Raw genomic sequence first — 26,681 nt, 5'->3', positions numbered from 1 at the left:
ATGCAAGCCCTGGAAATACAAGGCATTAAAATGCAAGTACTGTTAATTCAATGCATTATTTTTTCAGATAGTGCTATTCGGCATGCTTTTTTGTTTCAAAGACATAAGTCATTATTTTACTTCCATACTAGTTCGCCTATAGCAATCGCCAGCACTGCTAGTAGCAACAGTAAATTTTGCTAATGTGACGGCACCTTAAGAGTATACTTTTTTGACTTGGCCAGTATGCAATTTACATAAATTTGCATTTATTTATTTAGGAAGCGCTTTTATTCAAGGTGACTTAAAAAGGAGAAAAACAACTTGTGCCAACAATATTCATAGTACTGTACACAATGCCAAGTTTTAAGTATGAAGTAGTTTGATGCACAACCATCCAGAACATGCTTAGAAACACATAAAACACTATTGCAACCATCCACAGCAATGTAGCATCATGGTGGTGAGTTTTGCACAGGCAAACACCACATACAGGACATATTTCTATTATATGTCTGATCTCTGCTAAACAGCCTTCTAGGGATGATTGTGTAATTTAGCATCCTTGTGAATGAAGTGTGTACCTTATGTAAACTTAAAGTGTTCAGGGGAGATATAGTTCCTCCTGAAACCATTATATTGATGTTTTAATTTTATGAATTTGTTCATAAATGATTCCCATTGTGTGCCCCCTATTTTTCGATATCTCAGGGATCAGATATAAAAACTGTAAACTTTTTTCTTTTTTGAGTACGCCTCTATACACCCTCAGTGTGACCCTTATTGTTGCCTTGGTAACAGAAGACTCCTCCTGTCTGCTGACCTTGACCTCTGTGACCTCAGAAATATCAATTAAGTTCAAAATTAAATGTCACATGATCCATATTTTTAAAGGTTTTCTTTTCGATATGGTAGTATGCCATTTAAATGTAATATAATATACTGACCCATGACACATTTCTTGCAGTTATAAAAGTGTGATTAACACAAATACAAAGATGAACTGTCAATCCAACTTCTGCAAAGAGATAAAACAGTATATATGGATTTCAGATGAAGTATCTGTGATAAATTAAATGAGACTTCACTATGAAACATAGAGGAGTTGTGCCAACCTGCAAAACCTCTTTAGATTAATGCACCCAGAGTCTTTATCTTTATTGATGAAAGCTTGCTAGTAAATCTGAGAGAGAGGTTGACTGTATTATACTCTTGTTAACTGTAGAAATACTGATGATATTTTAGCATTTAACATAAGAACTGTGCTGTTTACCTGTTGTTTTCCTTGATTTATTTATCAAGTTCTTAATCTGTCATCAAATCGAAAGACCACTGACAATTGTCCATTCTGTGTGTCATACTCTCTACCAGAACATGCGCACATTTAAACTATGCATAAGATGTTGCCATTTTAATTGAGACAGCAGTGTAATCCATGCAGCCCCAGCAGGTCTGGGATCAGTTTATTGAAGTCAGTCTGGTGTTGGTGGTCCACACATCTTTAAACATATCATGATATTTAGAGTATGAGCCAATGCCACATAAGCTTTCACTAATGAGCCCCATGCCTCTATATTTATTACATGTTCAATCTGAAGGGTCAATTTTAGAGTCTCACACTGTCTTTATGTTCATACTAATGTCTATGGCCATATGTACCAACTGTAAATATATAAAATATTATATATATATATATATATATAAGATTATGTTTCTATTATGATTATATTGTTATAATCCATTGTAACCCAGATGCAGGTAACAAAAGAGTTATAATAAAGATTCATCTACGGTATCTACCTGAGATCAGTTGTGGCCTGGAGTGAATTTTCTTGCTTGCTGTGTGTGTGTGTGTGTGTGTGTGTGTGTGTGCGCGCGCGCGAGCTGTGTGCAGTGCTACAATCAGATGTAATTTCTGTCCTGAGCAGTAGATGACAGCAAAGCAGTACTTTGTATCAAGAACATAGAAAAAACAGTATGGTTATAACTATTAATTTTACTTTAGTATTAGAGATTTAGTATTTGAGAACCAAAAACAACAACTACTACTAATATTACTAATTATAATAATTATTTTGTGTATTATTATTATTATATAATTTTAGAATAAATAATACATTTATATTATATTATATTATTTTTAATGTCAGTTTTGTAATTAAATATTTTTTTCATTTAATACTGTATTAATACTATTTTAATTAATTATATCATACAACGCTACCATGATTATTACAGTTCTAATCATTTTTAACTAAATGTGCTTCTTGATTAAATTCTAAATGGTCTGTGAAAAGACCATGCACTTTCTGCATGTTGTGGCATCACTTTTTACATAAAATTAAGGCAGCATAAAATTAAGTTTTCCATTTTTGTGGTTTATAATATTTTACATTTTCCATAGTTACTACAATTATTATTATTATTATTATTATTATTATTATTTTAGTTCTTGCTAAAAAAAAAAATCCAGTTTCAGATGGTATAGCTTTGTTTAAGAACATGGTTTAGTTGATGTGGAGAAACTGTTTTTGGGAGATAGAGGCTAATGACCATCTCAGACCAGCCAGAAACTAGCTACTATGGTGTAAAAAATAAAAATACATAAATAAAAAATATCAGCTACCAGTTTGTACTGGGTTTCCCAACAGGAAATTGATTTTGTTTAATTTAAAATAATATAAAATCAGTCTACTAATATTAATTATTTGACAGTAACAGTTGTAAATATGGTATTTACCCAGATATACTGTAACCATGGTAATTGTTGTAAGGCTACTGAAATCATTTCCATATGTAATAGGTTTGTGCTTCGTTTGTTGAAGTCTCTCTCTCTCTCTCTCTCTCTCTCGTGCTGTAAAGATCTTGCGTGGGCTGGCTGTGTGACGAGCGCAGGAAAGACTAGTTTAACGCTTCTCTCCTGCAGTTGCTGTCGGATCTGTCAGGTGAAGCACGCGCTCTCGAACCTGAACGAGCGCGAGATCATCTCCAAAACCAGCAGCAGCACAGACTCAGAGCAGCGCGAACTTTACAGCAGGTGGTCCTGGTCCAGCTCGAAGACTGACGTCTGGGAGAAGTCTGCTGAGAGAAGACACATGCCCTGAGTCTTAAACTCGACGAGGCTGAATTAAACAAACAAGACGAGCGAATCTTGGTCTCGAGATTAACTGAAAGCTACTAATGAAAATGGGTTGAGGAAAAGAAACGCCGATATAGAGAGGTGTAAGTAGGATTTTGAACATGTGGAGCCATGTATACATTTCATTTTGAATATATATTTTACTTACACTATACTGAGCAAGTGTGTCATAGACTTTTAATGTTTCAGTCTCGAATTCCTCTTCTGCTGATTTCAGGGATTAGATGTATATCAGATTTGATCTCATTTTCCTCTGTGCTGTCTCAGCATGTGGGAGTTATGTGTAGCACAGCAGATCTCCAGAAAAGCTATCAGCCGATACTCAGAACTGTCCATGTCTTTTTTCTTCTTTATGTATCATCTTTTTCACTAACTTGTTGAAGTACAATGTTTGCAGCTGAGAGGATGCAAATGATTGACCTTTGAACTCATTTGCTGAGAGCTGTGGTTACCGGCGTGCTTTTTTACATTTGAAGTATTCATGGATGAACATTAAGACGCAGTCGACACAATTGGTGCGCTACATGTTCTTTGCTGGTGTTTTTCAGTTGTTGAGACTCAAGTTGCAATATATAGGATAAAAGACATTTCTATCAAATTTCAACCTTCAGGCTCTTTTGTTTTATCTCCCCCCCACTGACCTTATCAGGTGGGGGGGAGGGTAGGCCCAAATTATGGAGTCCAACCCAGACAGCCCAAACCGGGCTGTGGAGTATCTTCTGGAGCTCAATAACATCATCGAGAACCAGGCCAAACTTCTAGAGACGCAGCGTAAACGCATCGAGGAGCTGCAAACGCAGCTAGACCGGGTCAACCAGGAGAACCAGGACCTGCGGCAGGACCGGAGCCTGGGAACAGAGAACTCGACGCAGAACCACAACTACAGCCAGGGCTCTAAGCCCAGCCAGCCGTCATCTTTACCAAACCACAGTGCTGGAGGGGTCCATCAGAACAGCAGCAGTAATATACCCTCATCCACTGTGCCCGGTCCAGCTCGACGGACCCACACCAGACTGACCCGGGGCCTGTCATGTGGGTCCGCCCCTGTGGAGAAAGAGAGAGGCCGACTGGAGCGAAACGACAGCTCTGGGACCAACAACACCTCCACTCTACGGAAACAGTAAGTGTCTCAATCTTTTAGTTAAACCTCATCATGGTGGATCCAGGTTATTGGATGTTTGGGCCTTTGGTGCTGTATTTGTGGTGTGAGGAGAGGCTTAGATTGAGGGCTGATGTGAATTACTAAGCCTTGTCAACAAAAGAGTGTGTGGCAGAGTTGACAACTGAAGTCAGAGAGTCGCATTTAAGTTGATTTGAGAATTGTAGACCTTACTTAAAACTTGACTTGGATTCCAGCAATTTCAACCTTGACCTTTTTTCTAGGAGTATTATATGTGACTCTGGACCACAAAACCAGTCTTAAGTGGCGAGATACAACTATATGAAAATCTGCAATCTGATGGTGCAAAAAAAAAAAATCTATAATTTATTATATATTTTATATATATATATATATATATATATATATATATATATATAAGCACTGACAAAAAAAAGAACAAAAAACATGCCAAAATTTGTTCTGAAATTGTTTTTGATGAAATTGTGACCTAATAAAAATAGAAAACAATAATAATATTGAATTCCCCTTTGACAAGATTTATAAATCTATGATGAAACAGAAAAATATTAATAAAAATATATTAAGACTTAATCTGGGAAAACTTGACATTTGTTAATATGAGACTTGGATTGCATGTCAAAATGCATGTCTTCTGGGTTTTTTTTGGGGGGGGGGGGGGGTATTTTGGGTGTATGGATGCAGTTTAAATAGCACATTGTAAACCCCTTCAGGAAGAAGAGAGACCTACATTTTTTGTGTGAAGGACGATGCTCTGTGTATGTTATGTGCTTGGCAAGAGCCCAAATCGTGTTAATGTTTTGCTGAAACACTTTTGGGTTCTCTGGAATGTAATTGAAATACCCACTTCTCTCATTTTGTCAAGCTTTATGCTTCCTTGTTTTCCATCTCTAAATAAGCAAACACATGGAGTTTGTTGTTGGTGGGGGAAAGGTTAACTATTCTGCAGATGTTTTTTCTGCATCCTTGGGTGATCCAGACGTATACAAGAGCAGCAGCTACAGAGCGTCATACTCAGCGTGTTTCTTCCTCTCTTTGCCTCATTGAGCTCAGCCCACTACCCAACTCATATAATTATGTTTGCCTGCTCATCACCGGCAGCTGCACAACCCCTGTATTCTGTGCTCAAGTGTCTCAAGAGCTCTCAGATCTGTTCATCTTCTGCCTCGTTCATCCTTGCTTGTCTGAAATTATTTACTAGAACCATCCATCACTCTCCTTTCACAATGTTGAATCATCATGTTCAGAAAAAGACTAAATAAAACCAGGCTGATTGGGGGAACACAGGTTTAGTGTTTCTCATAAGCATCCAGTGTGATGTTCAAAGTTCAGATTTGGCACTATAATTCACATCTAATGACATTTCTAAGCATTTCTATAGGGTTGCACTGAAAATAAAGTTTTTTTCCAGCAAGAATTTCACAGCTCACTGTATACATCTACCTTTTGACATAGTTTGAGATGTCATAAGATGAACTACCAGAATTGATTGACTCTGAAATATATTTTTCATCATATTTGCTGATCTTTGTCTGATGGTTCAGCTTCTTTTATTGAAAATTAAATTTTGAACAGTTTGTGACAGTTTACAAAAACAATTCACTGATTCATTTGTTTCATAAACTCAAAATCATTCCCAGAAGTCCCTGTGAGGCTTTTCACTTTTCTTTTTTATAGAAAAACAAATTTAAAGCTGTATTTGTTTTTAATCACTGATGTTTTTGGGTGTGTTTGAAATTGCCTAGGATATTTCACAAATAATTACATGAAGAAACAACAAGTATCACATTGAATAAAATGTGAAATATTTAAGAAGAAAGTCTAAAATGTCATTTTCTTGTAATGTAATATATTTTATTGAAGTAGTAATTACAACTTGGAAAAATAATTTTTACAGTTCAAAAGTTCAAAAATTCACAAATAACACAACACCAGAAATGAATGCTAATGCTTAATGGGCTGTAATAAATGTAATCAGTAGGCCTACTTATCATTTGGTGGATTTCTACACTACACTTTCAACCCATTTTGTGTGTTAGTTTAAAATCAGTAAAGGCATACTAAGGGGTTGATTCTTACTTTTTGAAATCCAAGAAGGATTTGTTAATCTGCAGGTGGGGAATTCATTTGTTTGGTATTACAGACAAATGGTATTCAGTGACTCTCTCTCTCTCTCTGTCTCTGCGTCCTCTTCCTCCTCTTCACCTCCTCCCATGGGGCTGTTAGTCATTAGTAAGGAACACATATGAGTTATTTATGTGGGTGTGAGACTGTGCTGATTGGCTGGGCAATTTGTTCCAGTACTACAGCGATCACAGCGGAGGCAGCAAATGAAACGCTTCCATATTTGTCTAGATTTATTTGAGATCCTCTAATTAGCTCCTTCACTATGATTTTAATTATGCTTGTGCTCAAGTGTTTACCACAATGACCTTAGATTTATGACCTCATTGGCACTTTTAAACCTGTTATAATGGCTGTGCTGACTGAAAGTTTCCTGCAATTTAGGATGCTACTGCACAATATTGTAAAACAAACAAACAAAAAAACACATATACAGATTAAGGTGTAATGTGCCTTTACCGATTTCAGTGTGTTTTCATCAACACATGTTTAGAAAGCACCACAGAGAGCAATTTAAGGGGTCGATAGGAAGCTTTTTTGTTATTTAAGTATAATTGATAATAGCGATGAAATGGCTTTAGTATTAATACGGTATTGTTAAAATGTTGCTGGGAGATTACAAAAATTACTAAGACATAAATTGTTTCTCCAAGTTTTATATTTAAATCAATAAACAACAAATAAAATTACTTCTTGTTTGCATAAACATTAAAACAATAACATCACCAATCATATCCAGATTTTTAAAATGACAACATAACTGACAACAGTTTATCTAATAACGTATGAAATGTTCAAATAAAGCTTTGAAAAAAGTTTCATAAAATGGTAAACCTCACATTTCAGCCTTTAAATAAAAAAAGGTTAAGTTTTAAATATAACATGATGATTGATTAATAAATTATTATATGTATTTTATCCACAAAAAATGCTGCAAAAGCAAAATAAAATATCATAAAATAAACAAAAGTGGTCCATTTGATTTATGCATTATTTTTTCAAGTCTTCTAAAGATAGATTTTTGTGACAAACAGAATGACATTTCAGTAATTTATTCACATAATCATCAGTGCTGTTAACTCCTGGCAACCTGTTCCTGAAATATGGTGCACACGTCATATCAATATCTACTTTTATGACACTTTTATGCTTTTTTTGAAGCTTAACAGCCTCAGTTTTTGGTCCCTTCCATTATAAAAAGAAACATTTTTCCTGAGAAGAAAGTTATACAGGTTTGAAGGGTGATGAAAATGATGAAATAATATTCATTTTTGTGTGAACTGTTTCTTTAAAGCATTTATTCAATGACTCGTCTATTGAGTTATTTTTAAGAGCCATTTCTGCCTTTAAGGAGTTTTCATTTTCTGTCCTAAAGCATGAAGCCTGTTATTCCTGACATCATTCTGCTCTCTGAATCTTGTCTCGTCCCCTTTTTACACTCATCTCTCACAATCCCAGCATCCTCTTTTCACTGCTTCAGGTCAGAGGTCATTCTTTATTCATATATTCTCTCCGCTTTTCCCCCCTTCCTTGCTCTTTTCTCCCACTCTAGTTCTTTTGATTTGGTCTATCCGTTTATGAATTAGGAGCTTTTTTTAAACTCTCTCTCCTCATGTTTTTAGGTGTCTCTCTCTCTCTCTCTTTTCATGTGTGCTGCCCTCTCCACCCTCTCTGTGGCCAACAGATGGAGAATCAGTGTGTGTGTTCCACCGTTACTCTTTTAGACTCGAACATGCTGAGAGAAGGTCTTTCTCTCTCACTCTCCGCGCTCCTCCATTTTAGCACGCTCATCTCCATGTAGTCTAACAGTAAATGCTGTATTTGATAATCTCTCCATCGTTCCATTGTCATCTGTCTCTCTGTATGTGTCTGTTGATTATATGGCATTAGGTCAGGGTTGTCCAGCAGGTATTAATTATTGACCCGTGTTGTGCTTCTGATGGCTCAGACTGTGTGCCAGCCGTCTGAAGCTCTACTCCAGCTGACCTCTGCTCTTTGTGTCATTTGGAATAGCCTTGAGCATTTGCAGTTAGATCACGTGAAAATACATTTTATTTTCATTATTATTTATCAACTTTCTCAATCTTTGAAATGTCATTTCTGCTGTCATAACCATGGCCAGAGGGGGAAATATAATGTGAACTAATGATATCATTAGGAATCGGTCACAGTGGTTGACTAGGCTTTAAATTCATCACCTTTAAAGCATTGCTGCTACAGCCACACACATTCTGAATACATGTCCATGTTCAGTAGTACTAGCAGGCTGATCCACGTTCAGTGAATGTGATGTGAAAGCATGCATCTGTGTGTGATTTCAATACTTTATTTGAATCCAGAGCTTTTTCTTTTAAAATGATTGTTAATATCAGTTTCCAGAAAGTCTAGAAACCAAAAAGTCTAGTTAACTTTTTAATCTGCATTGGTTCTTAAGTAATTTTCCTATTCACTTTTCATATAGGGATTAAAAAAACATATTTTTGAGTTATAAGACATGAACCAAACCAAGTAGCTATGAGCTGAATCATAACATTTCAAACATTGATTTGAAGGAAAAATGTATTTGAAAATCATACAGAAATAGAAAGGTACAAGACTGTGTTCTTAAGCACTTTAATGAAGGAGAGAACTACAATGACAATCAGAAGGCAATAGATAAATACAAAACTATTGTTTTAAAGATGCTATGTTTATAGAAAAAATATATTTAGCATTTATTGTAAAATATGCATGTTCTGTATAAACAAATATTTAAGGAGTTTGAGAGCATAGAACGATTGTGTTAAACATGATTGTTTGCATTACTTTGACCTTCACCTGGACAAGTGTAAAACCAAAACTGACAAGTATTTAAAATTCCAAAATATGGTAAATATAATTAACTGTAATTAAGGTCAAGTACTCGGTTCTTATGAATCATAGTTTTATTTGATTACATTTGCATTCATGAATTTTGTAGATGCTTTCACTCTAAAGGAAAAGTCGATTTTTGGCTGTTTTTGTGTTCCAGTAAGATTTAATCTTTTTTTTTTTTTTTTTACATTTCTAGTTGCTTTGCATGTTTATGTGCAGAGTTGGACCTGTTAGTGCAAAGCCAGACATTTTATAAATAATGGAAATGATCCCTTAATCATTGGCTGCACTTCAAATGGCAGCATAAAACAAGGTCAGGGTCATGTTGAAGTTGTTTGAACTTTAAGAGCCATGTTACAATCCATTTTAAAGCATGCAGTATGGCACTCTGGGTAATGCTTCCCTGTATGTAGTTCAGTGTGCTGGGAAATGTTGACATGACACAAATTTGCTATTGAACACAGAATGACAGCTTCTAGTTGCAGCAAATCTAGTTATCAATGTTAATTTTTTTACATTATAATTTAGTTATTTAATTCATTTGTTATATTTAGCACCCGAGTCACATGATCACACATTAAATTGATTCTCTACAGAGAGAGCATGTTCACGTAATTATGTTCACGGTGCTTCAGGTGTATAAATAGCTGATTATCTCACGTTTACTGCCAGTTCTTAATGCCAACTTCCTATTCGGTATAACCTACTAACGTCTGTTCATTATTCAGCAACAAACCACCTTGATGAACAACGCTGTGAACTACTCCGGTTTGCAGAGCTAAGCCAATCATAACAGAAATTAAATATATAAAAAGTGATACTTTATTTTAATGTATCCTTATTAGAGTGTAATTATGCATTCGGGTTCTAAGTAATATTAATTAACAACATATACGTATTATTGGGCTTGGGTTAGGGTTAGAATTAGGGTTTGATTTGGGGTTAGTTGCACATGAAATTTGTAACAATAACACTATTAAATAAAGTGTTACCACTTCAAGTGATACTAAAGTTGCAGAAGTCAAATCAGCTGGTTTATTTCTGAGGATCAGATGGTGGAAAAATGGACAACAATATTTTTTTGTCATAAAGAATCCATGACTAAGTGTATTTTGTGAATATCCCAGAATGCACTATATTTTGAATGCACTATATTTACTCTCAGGGAGGGTTTTACTACAGGTAACTCATCACAGCTGGTGTGGATATTTAGTTTTACTCTGCATTTAAGCTCACATTATTTCATTTAATTTTCAGAACAAATATTTCATGTGTCCTCTCAAAATGGGTTCATAAAACATGCATGAATGATAATTATTTATTCAATAATTAGAAAAATGCTGTTTAAAATATCATGTCACACAGGACGTGGCAACTTCTCAAACGTATGTGAAGTCATCTGCCATTGTGCAGTAAATGGAAAGAATAAGAGAAGGAAGTAAAAGTGTGTTTAACTCACCTGTACGTCAGATATCCTGTCAGGAAATCTGACACATGCAGTATGAGAGTGTTTAATTAGTGTGACCTGAGTGTAATTACAATAAGCCAAGGGTGTTAATTACCACTGTGATCTTTATTTATGTAACTCTTCTGTGCATGATATGAAATTTGACTCAACATTCATTTATTTTGACCTATCAAGGATGGGCAAACATCACTTTTGTTTTATCTATCAAGCTGTTAACCTGAAAGATTCATATTTTTGCATTTCAGAAACAACTTATGAACACAAAAAAATAAGCAATTTACCCCAAGGAGGTAGAAGCATGAGAAGTGTTCAAGATATGATCCCTACTTCGATGCATTTATGTCTCCTTTATTGTCAACCAGGCAAAAATCTATTATAAATGTTATAACATACATTGCAAGTGACATGACATTAATGATGTAATACGAACAGTGTCATGCACACACGTTTAATATTTAAGGTTAATGAGTTTTACAGGTGCAAATCAAGTAACAATATAAACGTGCCCTCATAATCTGTGCTGAAGGCATTGCTCTATTGTTATTTTCCAACTCTTAGTGAAAAGAAATAAGCCTAATTAACCAACGCTGTTTTCATTTCATACATTTGCATAATTATGGTTTATTTTCATTTTGGCATTACAGTTTCCTAATGGTGCGCTCACAGCAGGTCAGTTATGCAAGATCTTAGCATGGAGCTAACAATCACCAGCAGAAACAATACACCAAGGAAGACAAGTTGACAGGATTTACTTTTTAGCCTTGAGTCTATGTCTTGGAATTTGCTATTTTTATGATAGTTTCTTCCTCCCTGTCTCTGTCCCTCTCACACATATACACAGACACACATTGAATGTGCGTGGGTAGTTTAATCATTAAAATTATGTATTATCAGATAGGAAAAGGCTTTTTGTTATTACAGTATCAAAAAAATAGCTTCGTCTTTTTTTCTCTTCCATCTCTTTCAGTGTGTGTGTGCTGAAGTGATGACTCTGAGTAGAAAATGAAATCACGTTTTTTTGTTTTACCCCTCTGTCCTTCTTCCTTTATCTCTCCTCCATCTATGCCTTATCTTTTTCTCTTTACACTCAAACAGTTCAGCTATAATGCACATTAATCAGTAAGTACATTAAGTAAATATCCTTACTACCTTTCTGGGCCGTAAAACATTTCAGTTGCATTGCTTTCTATGCAGGGTCAGAAAGCTCTCAGATTTCATCAGAATATCTTAATTTGTGTTCTGAAGGTCTTACAGGTTTGGAATGACATGAGGGCGAGTAATGAAAACTGAATTTTCATTTTAGGGTGAATATCCTTTATAAAAAATAAAAGTTGCCTATCCTCTGGTTTTATTATGTTATATTCCCTATAATGGCTTTGGTCCTCCTTCTGTGAATAAGTATATGGTATTTTTGCCTGTTTTCACATCTCTCCTCAATAAGCCACAGTTTGAGGGTTCATTCATGTCAGTAGTGCAAACAGTGTGAGATGAGTGTGTTCAGCTACTGGATGGGTTTAGTTTGACTCTGAGGGACACAATACAAAGATAAAGACAGCCCTCGCTTAGTCATCGTTCAGTAGGGGTTTGTTGGTAATGTGTTGGTATGTGTGCGCCATACATGAGAAAAGTTCAAACTAAGTTTATTCAGTGTAAGTAGCATTAGAGTTAACAACCATTTTAGAGCAGCTTTAATGTTGCAGTGAGGCAGCTCTTGGTTGTTATGTCTAGATTCTGTGAAAAACTATCGGTAATAATACACTTGCTTTAATAGGAAACACTTTAAGACACAAGTACTTTTTGTTCCTAGTCCCCTGCTGTGAGAGGCAGAAATACAGTCCGTTCATTATGTTGTACTGCAGTATACCTGGCTGAAAGTATTCAACCTTTCAACATCGTTCAAAATGTTTTTGTCTTAAATGTCAGGGGTGCGTTCTCCGAAACTACCTTAACGCTACGTCGTTCTTAAGTTGTACCTTAAGAAGTACCTTATCGTTAATACGTGGTTTCCGAAACCTTCTTAGTTAAGTATACCTTCTGTAAGTCATGCGTTCGTAAGGTTGGTCTGGAGCGCTCTTAGCTATACCTTATCGCTGCTGACGGTTCATACCGCTAGTGGCCACCACTACGCAAAAAGATTTTTTACATCGCAGTTTAATTACACATAGAAAATTTTATATGAACTTTTAATATAAAATCTGATTTAGAATTAAAATTACATTTTTACTTTACTTTAAAATTATACACATAAAATACTTAAGTTGTTATAGCCTACACCCAGTGTATGGAAGTGTTTTCATTAATAAAGTTTCCATACACTAATGGTTGTTAGCTTTTTTATTTACTATCCTAAGGCACATCAGCTGGCGAACCATTTGACAGAAAAGGCTTAGGAGTCTATATAAAGAAAGATGAGTTTACACAAACTTTATAGCTATGGCAGTGAGACAGCGAGTACTTGTTTTAAATCAAAGACGGCGGCGTCCGCGGAGCCAGTTAGTGTATGTCAACTACTTTATAAGAGAACATTTTAGTCCACTGACTACCATGTCAGAAGAGACCGTTGTAAAAAAAATTTGCCTGCCACGGGAGCAAATTCTGCAGCTCTTGCATCTTGTTGGCCCAGATTTGTCAAGACAAACTCGACGGAGCTACCCCCTCAGCCCCGAAATTCAGCTGCTGGCGGCTCTTCGTTTTTATGCTGTGGGGAGTTTTCTGGAGGTTGTTGGGGATGGATATGGGCTGAGTAAGACCTCAGTGTGGCTGGGCGATCTCTTTTTGCGGACTTTTTTCCCCGACATAGTGAATGTCGGTATGTCTCTCATGTTTGCGCTTTTATTGAGGAAATCATCCAATTACACAAATGAGCAATTTACGCCAATAATGTGATACGGCTGGTGGATAATCAGCATACGTTGTGGAGAACATTAACACACTTATGGCCGTGAGGGTTTGGGATTGTACACTTGCTAAATTATAAACACATACTCATATTTATTTCTGCATGTACGTATTTCAATAAGCCCCGATAAATGCAGTTTGTACTATTTCTAAAACGCTTCTTTATAAAGAACATTGTTTTCTCAATACTTTACCTATACCGCTGTGAAGGAAAGAGCGCACAATCGATCATCGAGGCGTCGATATCAACCTATTCAGCACCTCCACCATGGACAGCAACTGCTAAGGTCGAACTTAAGAAGGTTTACCTTAAGCTACATCCTAAGGTATAGTTCGGAGAACACACGTAGCAAAGGTATACCTGTAGTTAAGGTGTACCTTTTGAGTATTCGTAGCGCGCTAAGAGACAACGTTATCGGAGAACGCACCCCAGGTCATTCTGCATTGTGCAGAACTAACATTAAAGTTTTCTTGACAGTCCTGTATATTTGTTATTTGATTGTATATTGCAGCAGTCATTTGCATAATTTGTCTTTTCTTTCAACTTATATTATAAACCATAAACAGCTGTTTTAAACTAAGGTAATTAACTAAAATAATTACAATAGAAAATATGTCAAATGCACATGCACATCTATTTTTGTAGTAAACTCCAAATAAAGTTTTTTTTTTACAAAATGATTATGTCATGACAAACAGGATCAATATGTAGCAGCCAGGCAGTCAGTTCATTATATTTTGAACTGTTTCCCACACAAAAGCTGTTTATTCAGCTTCATTGACATCCTTTCAAACAGTTCTCATGGTTGATCGTTCCAAGATGGCTGATGACAGATGTGTTTATTCGGGGTTGGAACTCGTCTCCACAGGACAGCTCACTTCAGGACCTTGGATAGCCCAAATCTAGGACCTAAACAATGAAACAAAATGAACAGATAGTACTTCTGTGTAAAACTGGAAAACTATTTCTAATCATAGATGGGTCAAAGAGTGCATTAAACAGGGCCTCAGGGTCAAACTTTTGTCTTCTGTTTATTTATAATTCTTTATTTTCTTGAGATGGCGTCCCTGGAGAGTGACTGTACTGTGGGTCAGGTTTTTGTTGGCTGTGTGATGATGTAATCTTCTGCTTTGAGCGATGCAATCGTGCCAGGCCTGTGTGGCTCCTTTTACCTCATGGCAAATAAACAAGAGCATTTACCATGGGCTGAACCAGTGGACAGAGTGAGGGTGAACTGGACTGTCACATCATAGTTTGTCCCGTACTGACTCATGGCTGAGTGTAGGGTTGGGTGATATCAACCAAATTGGCATCAGAAGAGACGATGCGAAACATTTGCTCAACATCGTGATGTCTGTCGTCCATCGGTGCTGGATGATGGCATCATCTATCAGCCCAACTACAGCTGAGAGGCTGGTAACGAGAGAGATGGAGGAAGAATATCAGTCGTGGTACCATCCCTCCTGGTTATTTGAGTGCACTCTCGCCTTGCATATTTTTTAAGCCTTGCATTTCTTTATTCATTTATTCCTCTGTTTTTTGTAAGCTGCTTTTTCTTTACACAAACTTGCATACACTGGCTTCAGAGATGTCCAACTGAAACCAAGTTTTTGCACGTATCCATTTATCTGTTTGGGTGTGTGTGATCTGTTCTTTTTGTTTTTGCATGCTGTTTATTGATATACAGCAGGGGTATTAATTTAAATGTGAAAGAGGTCTCTAAATGGCCTTTCCACCAGAGGCTAGAATAATTAACAGTCCCAAAATAACTTATACAGTTTAAGGAGTTAGTATGTAATGTTTTCTGATAGTAGCCATGATATTCTGTAAAAGTAAGAAATAATGAATTGTCAAATTCACATTTATATGTTAAATACTTTTCCAGTGTAGAAAGTCCATTCAGAATTATTTGTATAACACTTGTTTTACAGAATAAACCTTTTCAAACTTTGTGAAAGAGGAGCATACTTCCTTGAACTGAATTTGTACTTGTAGATTAATTCTTTTTTTTTAAAATATATTAAAAAAAACTGTACTTTCAGAAAATATAAGGCCACTTAATTGCATTAAAGAGAGATCTATTAACATGTTATAAACACTTAAGTGTTGACTAACATTAAAGCGCATGTTAATTACTTGATTATAGTTTTAAATTTGTGTTAAGAAAAATATGACATTTACACAAGTAAATTGCAGCTTCATTTTTACAAATGTGTAATAACATATATATTTACATACATGAAATACTGTATAAGTGTCAACCGAAATAATATGAATGTATATTTTAGTTAAGAAGTTATGAAATTACGTATAAAGATGTGCGTAAGTCTTAAGTAGGTAAAAAATTATCTGAAGTTCAGGCAGTTGTATTTATTTACATATAAAATTAAAGTTCAAGACATTTTCATTTAAAAGGCTAATATGATGTGATTTCAAGTTTTCCTGTCTCTTTGGAGTATTTCTAGCTGTTTGTGAAAAGATAAGATCCCTAAAGTTGCTAAGACTAAAGTCTCAAACCCAAAGAGATATTCTTTATAAAAGTTAAGACTTGTACACTCCCTCCTAAAACGCCTCGTTCTAACAGCCCCCACATCTCTACATCACGATGTGAAGATTTGCATAACTCCGCCCAAATATTCAAGCTAAGAAAGAAGGTGTAACTTTGATTTTCACTTTAGTATTGTTGCTACCGCCGCCATGTTGTAGAGAGGTTGTGTGTTTCACTGTGAAAGCGAAACTACTTTGTTTGGCCTTCAAAAAGAGGACACAACCAGAAATCAGTGGTTAAGTTGTATTTCCAAATTCAACCAAAATATTCAGATGTTTGCAACACAGTTTATTAAGGACGAGGACAGTTTCCTGGAAGAGTAGCCTACAATGCCGGTGTTCTGACAAATATTGCTGACTCACAGCCTGTAAGCAGGTTTTCATATTTAAAGAATTTGCAACTGATGATTCAAACGCAAGTTTTGAGCAGTGTAGAGTAGAGCTTATTGTTTGTCATTTCTCAGATCACAAATGCAGACATAGTTTAATGTGTACACGATTCGTAAAAATAAAGTGTAAGTTATTATAATAAGTAATTATGTCCCCACTGGATGCAACAAATGCCTTGTTTGTAATGGGATTTATTGTTTTTGTCTCATTGTACTGGGACACAAGGCATCACAGTATGTTAAGGGGCGTAACATTTCTGTCACGTTTTGTAATAATTGACGCGTTTCAGAAAGGCAGTGCATAGAGGAGAAACAATGATGTGGAAAATAATGTCTTTTTTTAACCTTAGCATGCAGTTAACTGTGTGGAAACATTATATTCAGTTCACAAACTTCACATTTAAGTATTGTTTATTACCTTAAAGTACATTATTTCCATTATAAGTAGTATTTTTTTTTAAGTATGATAAAGTATTCTTCTTTTTATCCAAAGGGAAAGCATGCATAAAGAGAATTCAAAGTACTAACGTAATAGTACCCTTAAACAGAAAAAGTGCTTTGAAAACATTTTAACAGAGAAAAAACTACATTACTTGATTATTATAATTATTGTTTCATTCACATGAGTGGTCACAATTTAGCTGTTTAGACAAAGTCGCTGACTCTAAAAGTTTTACACTGTACTGCTGTGCAAGAGAATCAACAAGAAGCTGTTGATCAACTGTTGCTCAAACTGACTATTTAATTCATATGAAATTTATCTTTCCATGAGGCTTTATGTTGTTTTAGATGCATCACTTCTCCATCTGGAGAAAAACCTTCTGTTGACAATTATAAGCATGTATGATATGTGATTCAGTGATTCACCGTCAGGAAGAAACCACTCTTGCATCTGGAACCAATATGTACAGACTCACAAGCACTTCATATTTTTTATGTTTATGACACCGCATTTTTGTTTGTTTTATTGTTTGAGTTGTAATCACATGTATCTTGGTTAGAAAGTTTAAAAATCAATTCCATTTTCTGTATAACCACTGAGCCATGTCAGAACATCAGAGTTCACAAGTCAACCAGAGTCTGTGTGTCCAGAAGCACTTGTGTGTGTTTTCCCATGCACAAGGTTGCTCTCAAAACAAAGCAGTTTTTAATTTGGACTATTCTAATTCCATAAAAGCTTTTTTTTCACACATGAAAAGCAGATCGTTGTATGAATAATATCGTTGCTGTGGAAACTGAAGATTCCCGCAGGCTGTTCATAGGGTTCGAGCCACCCTTCCGCCCCCTGCCTCCTACCCACAGACGCTTCTCAGAGCGAGTGTGTGTGTGTGTGTGTGCATGTGTGTGTGAGAGCATCCTCTTCACCTCGCTCAGAGATGGATTACTCATTCACATCTTTTAAACAGTTCTTGTGTAACCAGTGATGACAACTTTGCTTTACAGAATGACTTGTAAAATAGTGCTCCAAATCCAGATGTTCCTGTATACCAAAAAACATGCTCCGCTTTGAAGTGCTGTCCACCAACAGCGACTAAAACATTTTTCTCGGAGGAATATTAAACATGTTTAATCCTCATATTCCTCTAAAAACACTGGAAATAGAAATTTAGATCACTTAATAAAGTTTTTTAAGGAATCAACAATAAAACTATTTATCTCTAGTGAAAAAATTGGTTTTGAACAGTGAAGTCAGTACTGTAAGCAAAAGTGCCTCAGTTTCTAGTTACAACTTGTTTAAAGAACCAAAAGTATTATGTTAAAGCCACATTTTAACTAGATTTGCATTTTATGAAGGAAATATCAGCATTTGCAGGTAAAAATGAAGTTTTCAGTGAGTTTAGGATTTTTTATTTTTCATCTGAACCGCCTAAAATTTTATTGTTAACATGCTTAAATTTTTTGTCATCTTCTTTTCTGGCAACAATGCACAAGAATCAAAATATTGACTTTGTTTGAGATTTGGAACATATATGTGAAATACAATTCAGAATTTATTGCAATTCATTCATACGTTTCAGTATAAAAGAATATAAAAAGGATATTATGTAATATTGTCTTGCAAGCATTGGAAGAAATTTAATATGGCCTCCTGTGATCCAGATTGTGAATCTACATACTGTACACTTTGTATTATTACATAAATTAAATTTATATTTGGATGTAGTGAACACAGGGAAAATAAAAAATCTGAAATGGAAATTTTCATTAATACACGCCCCATGGTCAAGTTTATTAATTTATTTTCTTGAAGATTGACTCTCTACAACATTTGTAAACCCTTTTAAAATGTTTGAGTTTATTGTGCACAGTTCATCAGTGCACATGGAATATGAGGTTACTGAATTACTGAGGTTGTGAATGGCATTTTTATATTGACTTTAATATGCTTATTTCTCCTGCATGTAAATACTGCTTAATGTCAGTAATCACCTCAGTTTCTGATTACAGCTGGTTTAAAGTGCAAGGACCTTGTTGGAAGTTTCAGAAACACTAAACAAAGCTGTTAATGGAGTGGACTAATGACTGAGAGCTACCGCTCTCAAAGCTAATCCACATCCCAGTAACAGGTGGGTGTTAGCAGCTAACAGTAATGATGAAATATGCCTTCTAACAGTAACCAATAATTCCCATAACTGCACACATTATCTTCCCTAAATTACACACTTTTGTACGAAGCATCTAAGTAATCTTTCTATTTAATGTGTTACATCACCTCTTGAACTTGAACATGTTCATGGAGATGGATTTGAATAGTTAATACTGAAGCGGTTATCCTAACCTCATGTTTACTAAACAAACCTAGCTTTATTCTAGTTATGGACGGCTCTTTAAAAGATACAAAATAAGCTGGAGTTTTATTGCAGTAATTAACCCTGTGTGCCAAAGAATTGAAAATCATTTGTATTTAGAACGATACAAGGGTGAGTAAATGAGTAAAAACTAAATAGTTTTACATACAGTCACACAGAGAGAGAAAAATAGCCATTCCCATCCAATGCTATAGAGCCAAAAGCACTATAATTTTCATACATGCAATGTCAACATATAACCTAAAAAATGTGACATGCTTTAACACATTCACCTGAAAATATTCACCTCTAGGAACTGCTGTAATCACTTTTCTAGATGCTTTAGACTGTGGATCTGTATTGCAGAAAAACATGATAATGAGAAGATTTTTGTTGTTGTTGTTGTTGTTGTTATATGCGGTTTGATTGATTATTCCATTCTGCACGTAGGGAAGTTACTTGATCACATTTTTCATTTTCAGTAGCTGCTACTTTCATTCCAGTTGGACTCATTTAATTCGAGTTCATGGGTGATCTGAGTTAAATGATTTACTCTAGAGCAACATGATCATTGCTCATTTTATAAGGTTCAAACCAGCCCTATGCTCCATCATGCGTTGTAAGTAATATATTTGGCCATATATCTTGAATAATTGACTATCTTGACAATCATATATCTTGCCTCTTTAGGGTTTAATGTACCAAACACCTCTTAATACATCAGTGATAGTATCCAGAAGCTGCTAATTGCAGTATGTGTGCTCTGTTTATTATTGACAGTCTTGCTGAAGAGAACAGACTATGATCAGGGAGATGATAATTTAATTACACATGTCTAGAAGGGGTTGGAGAAGCACTTTGGGAAAAAATGCATTCCCTCTTTATTTAAATAATATTTAACTACACACTTAACACTCCTTTATATCAGTTCTGCTTTGATTTGGGGAAACCCCTCTTTCAGCGCTATTGAATATTAAATGCAGCACTCTTATTTGATTTCTTGAGGTTGATTCATCGGTCTCATATGAAAACTGGCTTGTATTTTACATCGGGATAATGATAGCTCATAAGTGACAGCGAGTGGATTCTGTGTGTTTGGATTGATGACGTGCCCCAGCCTCAGGAGGTATTGAATATGTAATGTGTGAAAAGCCATAACTAGCGCTCTCTCTGGTCTCTTTAATAAACATGGCTCTTGAGTGGAGGAGATCTGTTGCCGAGGGAACCGTATGAGCTCAGAGCAACTCGGTGGGCGACACACAACAGTGAAAGAAACATGAGTGGGAGGAAGAAGAGAGAGAGAGAGAGAGAGAGAGAGAGAGAGAGAGAGAGAGAGAGAGAGAAATACTGTAATATGGAGAACAGTAGATTTTGGGGAAAAGAATTGTTGGGGAAGCTGTGTGGATTTTTTAAATTTTTTTTATAAGTGACACAGCATTTGTTTTCGACGAGACGTGATTACCCATAGCTATTTGCGTCAAACGGGACATTTGACATTACCAGCTAATTTTTTCCTTTCTGTGAACTAGTTTAAATTAAGATTGTTTGTGAAAATACTGTGCTTTTATTCCTTTTTTATTTTTTATTTCTCAGCGTGTTGTTCCAAAACTGCATGACTGCCTTTCTTCTGCGAAATTCCAACACAGTCTCACGGCAGATCATAACTATTTTAAGATTTGGCGAATTTGTGGCTAATTTTTGTGAAGTCGAAATTGTATGTATCTTATTCCCCTTAAGGTTTATGGGGTGGAGCTTCATGCTTACTTTTTTATATATATGCATATATATATATATATATATATATATATATATATATATATATATATAAAAATCATACATTTTTTTGGAATCACATTATACAAACTGAAATGAAAGGACCATGCTGTACGTGTCATAACTATATTCCACATCTAATCCTTTATTGATCTAGTACATGTAGCTTATATCAAAATTTCCTGGAAGTCATCTTAATATTAATATTAGCAGTCATTTCTTCAGGTGCTAATTTCACCTTTTTAATGCAGCCTTGCGTTACCATCCACCAACGAGTTTGAAATGGTGATTAAGCAGACTCTTTTATTCAAAGAAGCTTATCCAGCTGGAGCAACCTGGGGTTAAGGGCATAATGATGAAAGCTCATGGCTTCCTTACAAGGAGCAGAGCAGCAGCCTTCCAATTATCAGGCATGCTCTTTAGCCTCCACACTAGTGGTTCTCAACCTTTTTTTTATTATTACTGAACCCCCATCACATTTCAAACCCGTCTCAGAATACGCTCTCTGGTGCATTAATGTGTTTGTAAAATTATTGTGTATCTTTTCAGATAGTAAGATGCAGCATTTTCTAACTCCAAACTGCCTCAGAAATGTCCCTTTATTTAAGTCATAGGAGTTTGTGTATGTTGCCCTAGAAAGACTCTGTGTGCTTAACTCTTTGGTTAAATGAGTTATTCTCATTTTACATGACATGTTGTGTTATTTTCTGTCTGCTAAGTTGTTAATAATGTTTATAGCTCATTATATGAGCACAAGCCAGCAGATTCACCCAATGCTGAACCAGTAACAGAGCGCCACTAGTTACTTACTAATTACTGCAGAGCTTCAGTGGAACTCCTAAAAACACTGCAAAACGAAAAAGGGTTGCAGGTGCTGGCGGTCAGAATGTAATAATCCTTTATCTCTGAACACTGGAATTCATCTCTTGGCACACCTCATGCTACACCCACACACACTCTTACACACACACACACACAGCCGCTGGGTTGCCAGGCAGCAGGAGTGTGTCCTGGTAACCGGGGGCCGAAGCAATACAAGTACAATGCTGTACCATTTACAGTCTGTCACAGCCAGAAGCCTAACATTCAGAGCCATGGCTTTTTAAAAACTAATCATTATCTCCCTGACAAATAAATTTCTAAAAGTAGGAACCTGTCTTTTGCAGTTGAAATGATTGCTGTACATATGCTATAATTTATTTGAACTGATTTATAGTTACTAAAACGTATGCCAAGTTTGTCAAATATTTTTATTCTATTGATTTTTTTTTATGTATAGAAATTTATTATTTTTTCCTTAGATTTTTTTTTATTAAATATTTTATTCTGTTTTTGAATTAGAAATAGACAAACAAAGATGTGAACTCATAACTGTGACTTTTCCCAAAGAGGGAAAATAGACTGCTATTTTCTTGGCATGACATACTAATCAGATGTTTTGATTCTGGGGATCACTTGCAAATGTTTCCTGTGCCACTGCTGAATCTACAGCGCCACAGAATCAAAATGATTCAGATGTGAAATGGCGGTCTAAATTAAAATGTGACAAGATAACAACAAATTAAAAAAAGGTAAGACATCACATCTTTCAATTGCACAATGGTGTTTTAGTGCCATGTTTAAATATTACCATATCTTGTTTAAAGATATGTTTACAGAGTTTATCCTCACCATATTATAGCTTTATTCTAAAAATTCTCTTTTAATATATATATTATTTGTATATACATATTTTATATTTATATATACATATCTCAACAAAAAGTCATAATGCTTTAAGAATTAAGTTGTAGGAAATTTAAGGCTTAAGTCTTGCAAGATTATTATTATTTTATTTTTTTAAGGAATGTTTCCAGAGATTCTCAACATGTTATGGCTTTATTCTTAAAATCTCTCTATATAAATATATTATTTATGCTTATACTTTATTTCAATAGCCCAGTAGACATTCTACTAACTATAAGTAACTTTGCAACTATATGTCAACTAACTCTTATTAGTGTATTAGTAGACTGGTTTCGATTAGTAGGATCAACATATAGTTAGTGGAGTGTTACCTTATTTATTATATATTGATATTTTTTATTTTGTGTGCATATATTCAGTCTGAATCAGTGCACCACTGCAAGCAACATTCTGTACAAATCCAAAACACTGACCTACAGTATGGGGTAATGTAACTCTTGTTTTGGTGGCTTTTCCTTTTTCTGACTGTTTTTCTTGTGCTCTTTATAGTTGATGTTTGTTCCTCTGTCCGTGTGTCAATATAAAGGAATTCTGATAAAGATCAGCACAACATTTTGTCGAACTGGCAGCTTTGTTCGGATAAAAAGAGTTCTGTTATCTGAAGAAGTTTTCTTATCTGTCTTGTCAGTGCATTTCTGTTACCTGTGTTGCGAGTTCAACATAAACTCTGGAGCGTTGTTACGGCACAGCTTAACTGATAACATCAAGGACATTTCAGGAATGTATTTTTCTGTTTGAAAGAAGGACTGAGTCAGCTGGAGCGGGCAAACACCCCTTTAGTACATCTGCTCAAATGATGTCTTTATAACAGAACCTAGAAGAGCTTTTACTGTAAAAACGCATTACATAAACTTTACCAAACTGATTGGAGGGGTCATTCATGTGGGAGTATTTCAGCAGCTCTTTATATTATCTTGAAGTATTAATGCACAACTTGCTTTCAGATTGTGTTGAACCAGCTCTAACAATATTTTATTTAAAGGGACACTCAATATTTTTTCTAAGCTGATATTGGTGTATATGGAATAGAAAACAATGTTAGAAAAAAACAATGTTATTGTTGTGTATGAGATGAGAGGACTGTATGCTTTCAACTGCAATAACACTCATCCTCAAAACATTTCCCTTATTCTTCATTTCTTTTGTCCCACTGTTATTTTTCTCATCTGTTATTTTTGTTCTCCTTCTAACACTCATTTTGCTCTCTAATAAGCACAGATGTTCCCACACGTTGACACGGATCTTTAAACATCTATCATTTTACGATCAGGAGAATTATATCCTCCTCCCACTCTCCTCTGCTCCTCTGTGTGAAGTCCTAGTTTTGTCCTTCAGTCACCTCTGTGTCTTTCTATGAGCTTCCAGTCTTCCATCCCATGGCCTCCTCGAATGCTGGATCTACCATTCGCTGTGTAGGTGTTTCTCCAGTTATCCTGCTGCTCATCCCTGGATGCCTCCCTCTCTCTCTGGCTGCGTCTCAAAACCTAGTGTGCTGCCTGCCTAGACAGCATTTTTGGTTTGGTTCAGCTCGTTTAATTTGAAAAATGTGGCCTTGGATGGCAGTTCTTTGAGTCTGAATATTCAATTTCGGCTATGAACAAGTCTTCCATGCCACCCTTCCCAAAAATATCTTGGTTGGAAGCTTTGCTAGGTTTTTGAATGTTTTTTAATTTGAGTTCAAATGCATTTAAACGTCCGTAAAGTACTAAAAACAATGCTGTATAGGTTGACTCACTAGGTTTTGAATTTAAATTTTCAGTTTAAATGTTTTAACATTCTTAATTTGATTCCCAAAAATGCTGTAGGCCACTCAGAGTTGCATATAATCAAATGTATAATTGTGTTAATCGTGCCTAAAATGCACTCTACGTGGGCAGTTCATTCAGGTTTGAATGCGTGATTCAAACAATTAAACTCCATTATTTAGTACCCAAAAGTCCTGTTTAGTTAGGCAGGCAGGTTTTCAGCTTAAATATTCAAATCAAACATTCAGACATAGTTATGATGACTAAAAATGCTGTCTAGTATTTGTATTTGTATAGGCAGCTGGCCAGATTTTGAGTTCAGACATTAAAATCGAGTGCTCAAATGTGCTCATGATGCCCATATGTTATCTTTTGGTTTGCAGCTCACCAATTCAAATATAATGTTCAAACTCATAAAATGACTAAAAATACTGTCTAGGTCAACAGCTTGATAGATTTTGAGTTCAAATCGAATATTCTATTTTAGTGTTGTAAATGCTGTCTAGCTAGTTGGCTCACTATGTTTCTTTTTCTCTCTCATTACAAGACCAATATCCTGAGGCTAAGTGAAGTGAAGTGAAGTGAAGTGAAGTGACATTCAGCCAAGTATGGTGACCCATACTCAGAATTTGTGCTCTGCATTTAACCCATCCGAAATGCACACACACAGAGCAGTGAACACACACACACACACACTGTGAGCACACACCCGGAGCAGTGGGCAGCCATTTATGCAGCCATTTATGCTGCTCAAGGGCACCTAAGTCATGGTATTGAGGGTGGAGAGAGAACTGTACATGCACTCCCCCCACCCACAATTCCTGCCGGCCCGGGACTCGAACTCACAACCTTTCGATTGGGAGTCCGACTCTCTAACCATTAGGCCACGACTTCCCCCACAAAGGGGGAAAAGTACAGCGTGGTGAAGTAGAAGCAGGCAGTAAAGCACTAGAAAGATTGAGGGATGGAAAAGATAAACGGAGGAGTGAAGGAAGTGGAGAATATAAATAGAGAACTCAGCTGCAAAGAGGATTGAGTCTTTCTTTAATTACAGTTAAGTGTGACAGGAATGAGATGGAAATCAAGCCTTATCTTTTAGCTTTGGAAAAGCAATGACTTGGAACATAAATGTGTGTGTGAAAAGGAAAGCGAGGCCCTCAGGTAAGACTGTAACTCGTGTTTAGCAGATAGGAGCAGGCTGTGGCGTGGGGGTAATAAATGTGGCTCTGTTGAAAAGCTCTTACTCTCTGTGTTGCGTAATCTTCCCACTGGGAGCTCTCGCTCGGGGACTCACTGTCTCTCTCTCTGCCTTTAATTCAGTCTCAGTCACAAAACATTTAGAGAGGTAAGATGCTGTTTAACCCCATGTCTATAATGATCTGTAGTGACAGTCCACATGATTTGCATATATACTGTACAATATCAAGTTAATAGTTATTCGTTACAATATTAAATAAGTCTAAGTAAGCACCTTACCTGCAGAGGGCTAAGCGAACGTTACATTTCCTAATTAATATTTATGAGCCAAGCTGTTAAGGTTTATGATGATTCACTTTGTGTTCCTGCGCCCATGAAAACTTAAATATTATGGTATATGTTAATTAACATTTCAGGAGCAATTTATTTGCTTTTTATTCCTTCATAGACATATTTATCTCATGATGGTGCCACGTGCCAGTGGTATTTGCACTCTTTCTCTCTTTGACCTTGTTTAGTGGGACTAAACAGGCAAATGAAATGAAAACACTTTCTCCACATTTCTCAGTGCTGTAATGAATAGATTCATTCATGAGACCAATTAAAGAGAAGTGTCAAAGTGTTGTGACAATGTGTGGCTGAATTCTGCTGCTAATGAATACGAGTTTCACATGGGTTCATTTTTCTTGGATTTACATAAACCCTTGTTTACATACATGCATACATACTGTACGCTTACTTTTATTTTTCAGAAGAAGGGAGATTTTTCAATTTTTTCTTAAAGAAATCTCTTATGTTCGCCAAGGCTGCATTTATTTGATCAGACATGCAGTAAAAACAATAATATTGTGAAATTGTATAACAATTTAAAATAAGTTTCCTGTTTTAATGT

The 26,681-nt window shown here is 35.7% G+C and overlaps 1 protein-coding gene across 5 annotated transcripts in view; it reads left to right on the top strand.

The window, feature by feature from the left end:
* The first annotated feature begins 3,426 nt into the window (after positions 1 to 3,426).
* Positions 3,427 to 26,681, top strand: part of LOC132115460 (IQ motif and SEC7 domain-containing protein 2-like) — a 63,558-nt gene continuing 40,303 nt past the window's right edge. For all 5 annotated transcript variants that reach the window (XM_059523948.1, XM_059523951.1, XM_059523949.1 and 2 more), the window contains exon 1: positions 3,427 to 4,238. In XM_059523948.1, the coding sequence (XP_059379931.1) occupies positions 3,793 to 4,238 (446 nt within the window). In that variant the 5' untranslated portion in view covers positions 3,427 to 3,792. The remainder of the gene's footprint in view (positions 4,239 to 26,681) is intronic.

The sequence above is a fragment of the Carassius carassius genome, chromosome 34 (assembly GCF_963082965.1).
Source record: "Carassius carassius chromosome 34, fCarCar2.1, whole genome shotgun sequence".
NCBI classification, from domain to species: domain Eukaryota; kingdom Metazoa; phylum Chordata; class Actinopteri; order Cypriniformes; family Cyprinidae; genus Carassius; species Carassius carassius.
This window is presented reverse-complemented; position numbering and strand designations above follow the sequence as displayed.